Source organism: Puma concolor, chromosome C2 (assembly GCF_028749965.1).
Source record: "Puma concolor isolate L17-30 chromosome C2, mPumCon1.1.hap2, whole genome shotgun sequence".
Classification (NCBI taxonomy): Eukaryota; Metazoa; Chordata; class Mammalia; order Carnivora; family Felidae; genus Puma; species Puma concolor.
Window position 1 is genome coordinate 113,355,208 of NC_141675.1, and position 11,414 is coordinate 113,366,621.

Here is an 11,414-nt window from a genome sequence, read left to right on the forward strand (position 1 = left end):
TAGACTTATGTTAACGTTGTGATTTAACTTTATTTTTTTTAAACTCCAGAGTAGGTTGATGTGTACCGATTGTATATCTTTAATCTTAATTTATTTTCAAGGGATTATTATTATTATTTATTTATTTTTTTTTTGTATTATGTAATGTTTCATTCTTGTGCTACAAGTCTGTTCTTTGTTATCCCATCACTAATCCTATATTTACTGAGAATACTGCCCGGGTCAACTCCTTTCTTGAGGAAAGGAGTGTCTTGTTTATAAATTACCCAAAGAAAATTAAATACTAATCTTTTATTTCTCCTTTCTTCAAGTCCTCACCATTGTGCATGGCTGGTGTGCACGCAGGAGTAGTGTCAAACATTTTGGGTGGCCAAATCAGTGTTGTAATTAGTAAAGGTATCCCGTATTATGAGAGTTCGTTGGCTAACAACGTCACATCTGTGGTGTAAGTATATGTGTTATTGACGATAAGCGGGTTGGGCAGGGGTGGGATAGTGACTAGTTAGACCTGAGCAACATCACTGTTAATGGTGTTCATGGAATCACAACGGTGGGGTGAGCACTCCCATCTTTGTGTGCTGATTGTCTGAATATCCTGAAGAATATAGGCCAGGTCTCACTACCTTGGCATGTTCTCAATCAGAAAGGTAGTCGTTTAGGAGGATGATTTGTTCTTTCGTGAGTGCTTAAACAGTCTCGAGAGTAAGGGTCTAAAAGTCTGTGGCCAAGTTTTTATTTCATTTTAAAGATCAGGAGGCATAAGTGCTCTGTTTCTTACAGCCTGTGTGACCTAGGATGGATTGAGATAACTGAAATACTTTTGAGTATAAATTAAATTTTGACATAAATCAGAAGTAGTAGTGTTACGAATCCTCCTCTAATCCAAAGAGAATATTTTAAGAATGTATTTTTATGGTCACTACAGTGATCAGTTTTATGAAACTGAATAGGCATCACAAGCAAGAAAAGTTGAAACATTAAATAGAAATGTAATACTTGGGATCTGTTTTTGTAAATCTTGCCTCTTAGATGGGCTTAGTCCTGTAGGTAATACTAAGCCTAATGGAAAGCAGGCCAGTTTCTCTTCAGAGGTCCTAGGGCAGTTTTCATTCAGAAGATGAGAGCATAATCTGTGTCCGTGACGGTATAATACAGGAGCCAGCAGGCTTCTTCTGCAAAGGACCAGCTCGCACATATATTGGGCTTTATGTGCCACATGTCCCTGGTCACTTACTCTTTTTCGGTTCATTTAAAGCTTCTTAACCATGCAGAAACCATTTTTGGCTCCCTGGACATACAAAATAGGCCCTGTATGAAATATCATTTGCCCATCCCTGGTATAGACATAGCTACCTTTCCATCTTTTGGTTTCTTCTAGATGATTTTACGCAGACTCTTTCATTCCTTTCCCCTCTTCTACCTTTAGAAAGAATTTTTTTCATCAGTTCTCTTCCTTTCATACCTTAAGAAAAAAATAAGGGTGGGTCACATCCATTTGGAATAATGGTTTGAATGTTGTGCTGAAGTCAGGAGCATACACTGATGATTTTATCCCCCCAGGTTCTTTAGAGTCCTTGGTAAACTAGTCGTGTGTTCCCCTCCTCCTCCATTCTTCCCACTGCACTTAACTTGCCTGTTACTTTGAAATCCAGATGCGGTGCTGGGTTGCAGCTTTAACTTGCTCTGAGCTGTGCTTATTCCTGTAACAAGTGCAAGCTCTCTTATTTGTAGCCAGCTTTTTTTCTGTTTACCCCAGGAAACTTGAGCCTCATTCTCTGAGAGTTACAATGTAATGTACTTGCAACAAAAGCAAATGACACATAAAAGTTTGAGGAATCCGTTCATTTCCATGAAAGATAAATGAAATAAGTACATATTAAAGGTTACATGGGCATACTTGCACATTTCATATGTGATAAGGCACTAGATACTTGTAGAGAAAGTTGTTTATGCTGAGTTCAGAAGTTGTTATTCTGATTTCCGAAGTTGTTTTGAAATCAGACTTTTTTTTGGGGGGGGGAGGCTGAGAACAGTATCAGTTGTTTAATGGCCATAGAATTTCCTTAGTTCTTTATATAGTAAAATAAAAACAAAAGAAAAAGTTTTACTAAGACAAATATGGGGAAGTCAATATATGAGTGTCACCAAGAAAAACCTTTCTCTCTTTCAGGGGACACTTATCTACAAGTCTTTTTACATTTAAGACAAGTGGTAAGCCTTTCATGGACTTTGTAACTTACTATAATTGTGTAATTGTTAATATTTTTTAAACACTGTCATGCAGTATGCTAATTGCTGTTGTTTTGCACTTTTTCATATGTCACACTAATACAATAGATGGAATAACTGAAGGTTTTATATTATTGGGAAGTTCCTTAGGAAAGGTGATTTTTTTCACTATGTCTGAAGAAGTAATTAATTCAACAGAATATATTTATGAGCATCTTTGATTTTTCAGGCACTGTTCTGGTGCTAGTGAAACAAAAGTGAGCAGAATAGACAAAATCCTCCTTTCCTGGTGCTTAAATACTGGTATTGAGAGATTGACAGGAAACAGTGGATAAATTATAAATAAATAATAAATTATAAATAAATTATAAATAACTCTTTATAATATTATAGAAAATGTAGAAAAGTAAGTCAAGAAAAGAGGATAGGCAGTGCAGGAGGGACTGGTCTGGAGTTTTAAGTGGAGTCAGGGAAGGCCTCGTGGAGAAAGTGACACCTGAGCAAACACCTGAAGGCAGTGGGGAGTGAGTCATCCACTGGTCTGAAGACAGTGTCCCAGGAAGAGGATAATGCATTGCTGCTAAACTAATGGCTATTGCTTGTGAATAAATATGTCTGTCCATTTCCTGACAAGACACAAAAGACATAGAACCAAGAACATCGCCTACTTTTGAAATTTCTGTATTACAGTGTGTTATTAGCATAGTATATATTAATTACATGTACAATAGAAAGTTTCCAATGAGCACATTTATACAGATTTTGAATTTATTTCTGGAAACCACATTACTGTCTCTGTCGTTTCAGGCTGTTACGGCACACTGGGGATGGAATCCGGGGTGATTGCCGATGCGCAGATAACAGCATCGTCTGTGCTGGAGTGGACTGACCACACAGGGCGGGAGAACAGCTGGAAACCCGAGAAAGCCAGGCTGAAGCAACCCGGACCTCCTTGGGCTGCTTTTGCCGCTGATGAGTATCAGTGGTTACAAATAGATCTGAATAAAGAAAAGAAGATAACAGGTTGGGAGACATACTTTTCTAGAATGATTCCTGGTTCTGATTTTATTCAGAAACCTGATAACATCGAAGATTTTCATAGAAAATTAGGTCACTGCAAATGTAATTGTATGGTGTTAAATATTACTGTAGGTGGTTTTATGAAACATGGCAGAAGTGAGGGGTTGGTATTTGATTTTTATTAACTTTGCTTTTTCATTGTAATAAGATTCTTTTAAGGTACTGTTTCAGTTAAGTGATCTTGACATCTCTTATAGTCGTTAAAAGAAATTTATGTTCAAGGAGTTCATTTTAAGTGCTATAAATAATACTCTTCATGTGCTGAATACAAATTTATTTGGAGCAGTTCATCAGATGGTTAGAATAATTGATTAGAATTGGGTTAAGTAATTTTTGTTAAAGATTTATGTCAATTTGGTTCTGAAAAAAATAATCGTTTTAATCTGTTCCTTCCCAGGGGGTCGTTGTTACTTGGTAGGTAAGATATATTTTACAGTGATGTGAACACAGGCTGTCAAAACAGAGTAGTCCTTTCCTTATGTACACCCATAATTCATGTGTCTCTACAAGGGAACAGAGCCAAAGATTTATTTACTATTATAATGAAACCTGGCCTTAGAGACGGTAATGTGCTACTGGCAAAAATGTCTGGACAGTGCACTTTAGGTATTTGGGCTTCAATGCTGAACAAGGATCAGACCGTGCACACTAATGAAAGCCACTCTGCGTTCCTTAGGCATCGTAACCACTGGCTCTACCATGGTGGAACACAATTACTATGTGTCAGCCTACAGAATTCTATACAGCGATGATGGACAGAGATGGACGGTGTACAGAGAGCCTGGCGTGGAGCAGGATAAGGTAAAATGATTATCAAGGTTTTATTTTGAAAATGGGCCTTTACCAAAAATCAAGGAAGCTCTCCTGTGTGATGTTAACATTGGTTATCATTTGGCCTTTGCTTTCTTCTGGTTATTTTACCTTGTGTTGGTTTTTAGCTTTCTTTACTCTTCTAACTGTGGTTAGGAAATTCTTAGTGGTTCCAGGTCCTTTTTAATTATTTTAAGGGTAAGTACTTTCCTGATGTTTTTCACTACATTTTTAACTCAATTGTTTAGATACTTTATGAAGAAGTTCTAAAAAGGAGGACTGCCTGGCTGGCTCAGTGGTAGAGCATGTGACTCTTGGTCTCAGGATCATGAATTCAAACCCCACGTTGGGCGTAGAATCTACATGAATGAGTGAATTTGGGCGTAGAGCCTACATGAATGACTTTGAGTAAGTAGTGGTAACTTACAAAAAAAAAAAAAAAAAAAGAAATCCTAAAAATGAACTTGTAATTTCTTAAGATTTTCTTATTAATCCAAAGAATGATGGAGAGCCTAATTTTGTTCCCAGATTTCTTTTCTGTAGGCCAGGGGGGACAAAAGACAAAAGCTAAAGGCAAAAGTACATTATAGTGTAGGATATAGATTTGAAAGTTCATTTCAAGATTACCTCCCGAAATTTTGTCTTAGGAAACTTCTATTTTTTTTTTCCTACCTGAAGAATTTTCTTAATTTCTGTGGTAATTATGAAATTGTTGTTTCAGTTAGTAGACTGTGATAATGCAGAAATGGTCCAGAGCAGATGATAAGGGATGGGGAGTAGGCAGAAGTACGTCTGGCTTGTGATCCACCACAAAGATCTTATAACTGGGCGAATCCTTGTGCTCAAGGAGGGTAGATTTCTTATCACCTAGAATTGAAATTCTAAGCACAATTTTTTTTAGTGAAACTTCCCTGAGTTTAATTTCAATTATATGATGCTGTCTGTTCTCTATCATATGTGTGATTTGCTAATATATCTTCAGTTACCACTTTTCTTATCTCTCTAGTCAGAAAACTCCAGGGGCTTCCTATAATCTGTCATATGTATCTAAACTCTTTCGTTGTTATTCAAGGTCGTCTTCCCTCTTTTCTGTTTGATATCACATGACCTTCATCTTTGGTGAGGCTCTACCCATTGAGTATATAACAGTATTGTCTTTATACTTATCTTCTGCTTAACCCCAAACTTGGCTACTTTTTACTCTGAGCACATCTGTACTTATTTGTAGAATATTTGTTATACTTGTGGAATATAGTTAATTTTTTGAAATTATAAGAATTATCCATGCTCCTATTATAAAAACATCTAGCACTATTGAATTATATTTCTGAAAAAGACTTTCTTTTTTGCTTCATTTTTGAAAGATAATTTCATTAAATATAGAAACCTAGGTTGATGTAGTTTTTCCCTCCATTGTTTTCTGGTATGCGTTGTTTCTGGTGAGAATTCCTTTGTTCCTCAATAGGTAATGTGGCTTTTTATTCCTTAGCTGCTTTTAAGATTTTCTTTTTATCATCTGTTTTAGGCAGTTTGATTATGATGTCCCTTTGTGTAGTTGTCTTCGTGTTTCTTCTGCTTGGGCTTTTTCGAGCTTCTTGGATCTGTTGGTTATAATTTGCATCAAATTTGGAAAATTGTGGGCCATTTTTTCTCAAATATGTTGCTTCTCTAATTCTAACTACATGAATATTATGACTCTTGCAGATGTCTCACAATTCACTGGTGCTCTACACATTTTTTTTTTTTTTTAATCTCCTTGTTCTAGTTAGGAAAATTCTATTGTTTTACCTTCAAGTTCACTAATCTGTTCTGTAACATCTAATCTATTAATCCTGTCCAGTGTATTTCTATCTTCTGTGTTGTATTTTTACCTCAAAATTTTCAGTTTTGGGCTTTTAAAAATTTCTTTCAAGTCTCTCCTGAACATTCTCATGCTTTTTCCACCTGTAAAACATATGGAGTATATAATAACTCTTTTAATGCCCTTATCTGCTAATTCTGTCTACTAATGTGTCACATGTGGGTCTTTTTCTTTTTTAAGTTTATTTATTTTGAGAGAGAGGGGAGAGCGGGAGCAAGCAGGGAGGATGCAAGGGAGAGGGAGGGAGAACCCCAAGCAGGCTTCACGCTGTCAGCTCAGAGTCTGACGTGGACTTGATCCCACAAACTGTGAGATCAAAATCAAAAGTTGGACCCTTAACTGTGCCACCTAGGTGCTCCCATGTGGGTCTTTTTGTGTTGATGGGTATTATGTAAAATATTTACATGCCTGGTAATTTTTGATTGGTTGCCAGACATTGTGAACTTTTACATTGTTTGGTGCTAGTGTTTTTTATTACTCAAATATTTTTAGCTTTATTCTGGTATGCAGTTAGGTTACTTGGGAATTGTTTGGTCTTTTTAAGGTTTACATTTTAGCTTTGTTAGGCAGGACCTGAGCAGCTTTTAGTTCAGATTTTTTTTCTACTACAGAGACAATAGTGTTCCAAGTACTCAACCCAAAGTCCCATGTATAAATGAGTTTTCTTCACACTGTCTGTTGGTAACATGTGCTGTTCCCAACCCTGAAAAGGACTCATTTTCAGTGGTTCTTTTCCCATCCATAGATAGTTTCCTTACATGGAACTGAAGAGTTCAGGAGAAACTCCCTACAGATCCTAGAAGTCTCTCTTTCTCTGCAGTTCTTTTCTCTCCTATACCCTGTCTTGCGAATTCTAGCTGGCTTGGCCTCTCCATCTCTGAGCTTTGTGTTCTCAATTCACTGAGACACGAAGGCTCTCTCCAGACAGTATTGGGGCAACAGAAGGGTTCACCTCGTGTGTTTCTTTTCTCTCAGGGAATATTGCCCTGTACTGCCTTTGGTCCCACGTTTAAAAACCATTGTTTTATATATTGTATCTAATTTTTTCAGATGTTCAGGTCAAAGAATAAATTTAGTCTCTATTAGTGTCCTGGATAGAAGTAGAAGTCTTTACGTTGAATTATATAAAATACCAATCTCTTGGCTCACTTACATTAGCCCATCTGCTCCCTCATCTACCTCCAACAGTATATTCTGTTTTCACACCCTTTCTAAATAAGCATGCACACATGCATGATGAGCACATACAGACTGAGACAGCTTTTGGTTTTCTTTTCAGTAGATGGGAATGTACCTAAAGAACAATAGAATGTTGTCCTTCCTTTCAAAGCCCAGAGCCCCCTGATGAAAGCTTCAGCTCTGAAATGCTGCCAACCCAGTGGTGAGCGTTGAACGAGTCACTGTCCCTTGGCATGGCATCTGCATCAGAGCAAATGACTTCTCAGAGGGGAAGAACCAAGCCTCAGGCTAGGAGTGCTCCTGGCCCCTGAAATAAACCAGGAGACACACAGGCCACTGGCATAGAAATCCTGATTGGCCGCTGTGTGGGTGGCTCTTCCGGAAATCTGGTGTTAGAAGCTCAGATTCATGGCTCTGAAGTGAATCTCTGCACATAGGAGGTGCTCATAGTACTAACTTGAAGCCCTTGACCAAGTCCTGGTGAATCACACCTACTCAGAGAATAATAACATCCCCAGCTCTTCTTTAAGCATTGGTTTGTATTACTCTGTCCGTATGTATGACATTGTGTCTTATTGTGGTTTTTCATAGCTTAAAGAAATGATAAAAAGTAGAAGATACTGGCTCATTTTCTGTTTATCATCTATCACCAAATGAATTTTCAAAATAAATGTTTAACCAGCAAAAAAAAAAAAAAAAAAAAAAAAAGATGGGAATGTATATACAACTTGATAACATGTTGCTTTTGAATAGCTGCCATATTTGTGTGTGGTAATATCCAGTAAAATTTAAGTTCCTTGAGAGTAGGGACTTTGACTTCCATTTCCATTTTTATCCTCATGACACCTTACAGACCTCTTTACACACAGAGTCTTATAATAAATGGTCAAAGATCAGAGCAAGTCTTTTTTACTTAGTTTATATAAAATTTTTATCCTTTAAGGTTTTCTGTAAAAATGAAACTCCAGTGTGGAGTAAGAGCTCAGGGTTAGTTTTTATGTCTAAACTATTGTTCCTGTTTCACTAATACAGTAGACAACAAATAATTGCTTTTATTTTATTTCTGAGGAAATAAAGAAGAGAACAGAGAGAGACTTCTAGGATCTGTCGAGAGTTTCCCCTTAAATCTTCAGTTGCATGTAAAGAAACTATCTGTGGTGGAGACTGTTACAACTTCAGCCCTTGTAGAAAATGAAGGCTATTAACACGTCTTAGAAGTTTACAGTCTAGGGGCGCCTGGGTGGCGCAGTCGGTTAAGCGTCCGACTTCAGCCAGGTCACGATCTCGCGGTCCATGAGTTCGAGCCCCGCGTCGGGCTCTGGGCTGATGGCTCAGAGCCTGGAGCCTGTTTCCGATTCTGTGTCTCCCTCTCTCTCTGCCCCTGCCCCATTCATGCTCTGTCTCTCTCTGTCCCAAAAATAAATAAATGTTGAAAAAAAAAAAAAAAGTTTACAGTCTAATGCTATGTGAACCAGCCAAAATAAAACAGCCATAATATCCAGACATGACTTGATGGAAGAGCTAAACATTTGTCTGCTGCAACATGAACTGATAAGATAAAAAGTACTTTGGTTTTAGGCAGATACCGATTTAGTAATAGTCTTTAGAAACTAGCCAGGTGATTTAGCCTGAAGGAGCAAGGATTTTTTGCTTAGTGGAGCCCTGTAATTAAGTCAGAAGACAGAGACTCAAGTCACTGCTCGTATCATTGACTGGTGATGCAGTCCATTTACATTCTGTGAGCTTCAGCTTTCTGAGTTCTGCCTGTTACATCGGGCTGTCATGAAGAACATTTGAGTTAATTAAATGAAAATGCTTTGTAAATAAGAGCTCTTGCAGTGTTACATACTAGCATTATTTCCTTGAAATGGTTGAGGGAATGGGATAGTCCGTTGAAATAGTATTTTTATCTAAAGACTATTCATATGATACCTATAATACATTTGTTGCTGTTTACCTAAGATCATTATATTCGGCAGGGAGCAGTGTTTCAGAATCACTTTTCTGGTTCAGATAGCAACACAAGATGAAAATGGTTAATGTGGGAAGTGTCTTTATGTAGTTTATCCAGTAGGTGGAGGTATATAACTTATGTGTTCCTTAGTGTGTGTTCACTTTCTCTCTTCTGAAAGAAAAATTATGAAAAGTACACAGTAAAGCATTTCCTCTAAGATAGTGTATGTTCACTTATGCTTTACTTTGAAAAGAAAATTAATATATTTAAATAGTTGGTAATTACACTAGAATTACTGATTTATTAATGGAATTAAACTGACTCATTGAAATTAAAGCCCTCTTCCCAAATTGCCAAGTTAACATTTTTGTTATGTTTGAATCATCTTAAAATCATTTTCGTATTCAATGTTTTTTTAAGTTTTTGATGAAGAATGTGCAGTTTCTTAATAGTTTGTCCAAATTATGATTCATTTATCTTGTGAGAAATTAATTCTTACTGTCATACCTTACAGATCTCATTTAAGGCCCAGAGCAAAAAAAAAATAAAAACATGTTTCAGTGGAACAATTTAGCCCTGACCTCTGCTGATGTAAAGTACCATTTTTTTGTTGTTTTTTAAAGATATTTCAAGGAAACAAAGATTATCACCAGGATGTGCGTAATAACTTTTTGCCACCAATTATTGCACGTTTTATTAGAGTGAATCCTACCCAATGGCAGCAGAAAATTGCCATGAAAATGGAACTTCTTGGATGTCAGTTTATTCCTAAAGGTAAAGTGATAGTATGTTTTAAGATAGGTTATTTTTACTGGATTCATTTAAAATGGCTTTGCTGTTCTCAGAGAAAATAAGAAATGACAATGTGAGTGTTTAGCTTTTAATTATAATATCTTCTTAAAGAAATTTTACAAAGAAATAATTATTCTATTAAAAACTTAGTTATCAGAATGGTTTCAAAGGCTACAGGTGGAAGAAGAGAGAATATCATCGATGAGATAATATCATGCGATTTTTTTCAGGCATAGTCTCAATCTTAATTTTTAATCAGGACTCATGTAGCATAATATACTGTATCACAAACACTGATGATTATAACAGTAAGCTTAGTCCAAGTGCCTTTTCCTCTGAATAAATTAGAAGCGGAAACAACTTCCCTGCTATTACATAATATTTTAATACTTTGTTTCCTATTGTATCTCCAAAACCTACCCGAATGCCCCCACGCAGTGGGCCCTCAAATGTTTCTTAAGTGACTTGAATGAGTAGTGTGTCAGACTGTGATGATAATTCTGTAGCTTTAAACATTATTCACCGCCTCCGTTTTCTCCTCGCTAAGGAAATTATTTTAAGAGAATATAATTATCTCAAAAAGTGAGAAATCCTAGTAAGTTTGTACATTTAATGCATAGTATATTTATCCTTCTGACATATTGCTCTCCAAGATTTAAAATCGCTGAGCAGAAATAACTACCCTAGGGAACGTTGAAGACATTTAAATGACCGTTTTTAACTATGACTTTCATAAGCAAAATATCTCAACTTTTCTAAACCGTTTTTCAAGGTCGTCCTCCAAAACTTACTCAAACTCCACCTCCTCGAAACAGCAATGACCTCAGAAACACCACAACCCCTCCAAAAATAGCCAAAGGTATGCCTGCTTCTTGTGTGAGAATGCGGTGGTCCCTGGATTGTGGTATAATTTTCCAAAAACATATTAAAAGCATTGTAAAAGAACTTTGTTTTAATCAAGCTGTTGTAGACAAAAGAATAAAGAGTATTTGAAACTTTTTTCAAGGTCGAGCCCCCAAATTTACTCAGCCACTACAGCCTCGTAGTAGCAATGAGTTTCCTGCACAGACGAAGCAAACAACTGCCACTCCTGATATCCGAAACACCACCATGACTCCGAACGTAACCAAAGGTACCAGGCCCCCACATTAGCACCCGTTACGTGGTCGCGTTTTATTTTGCTTGTAATTTCAATTTTCAGAAACACGTCCGGCTTTCAGAAACACCCTCAGCTTCTTTTCCTCTTAACTGTGTTTTTTAGGAAGAGCCAAAAATGTTTACTCCTTACCTTAGAGAAGAGACTGATTGCATCGCTCTGATTTCTCTTCTCCAGTGCCATGTAAAATTGTTCTTTAAATATTTAGAGATGGCTGCTATATTCTGGGTCTTCTCTTGTGATTTTTTTCCCCACCACAGCCAAACACAAGTAGTCTCTATTTATAAAAATAACTAACGGGGCGCCTGGGTGGCTCAGTCAGTTAAGCGGCCGACTTCGGCTCAGGTCGTGAT

The 11,414-nt window shown here is 36.9% G+C and overlaps 2 protein-coding genes across 4 annotated transcripts in view; one reads left to right on the plus strand and one right to left on the minus strand.

The window, feature by feature from the left end:
• DCBLD2 (discoidin, CUB and LCCL domain containing 2) overlaps window positions 1-11,414 on the plus strand; it is an 89,854-nt gene that overhangs the window by 64,215 nt on the left and 14,225 nt on the right. For all 3 annotated transcript variants that reach the window (XM_025913744.2, XM_086675639.1, XM_086675640.1), the window contains 7 exons: window positions 312-445; window positions 2,171-2,211; window positions 3,037-3,252; window positions 3,986-4,110; window positions 9,737-9,887; window positions 10,678-10,764; window positions 10,912-11,037. In XM_025913744.2, the coding sequence (XP_025769529.1) occupies window positions 312-445; window positions 2,171-2,211; window positions 3,037-3,252; window positions 3,986-4,110; window positions 9,737-9,887; window positions 10,678-10,764; window positions 10,912-11,037 (880 nt within the window). The remainder of the gene's footprint in view (window positions 1-311; window positions 446-2,170; window positions 2,212-3,036; window positions 3,253-3,985; window positions 4,111-9,736; window positions 9,888-10,677; window positions 10,765-10,911; window positions 11,038-11,414) is intronic.
• ST3GAL6 (ST3 beta-galactoside alpha-2,3-sialyltransferase 6) overlaps window positions 3,201-11,414 on the minus strand; it is an 85,137-nt gene continuing 76,923 nt past the window's right edge. Inside the window, exon 10 of the mRNA XM_086675645.1 lies at window positions 3,201-3,227. Within this exon, the coding sequence (XP_086531771.1) occupies window positions 3,216-3,227 (12 nt within the window). The 3' untranslated portion in view covers window positions 3,201-3,215. The remainder of the gene's footprint in view (window positions 3,228-11,414) is intronic.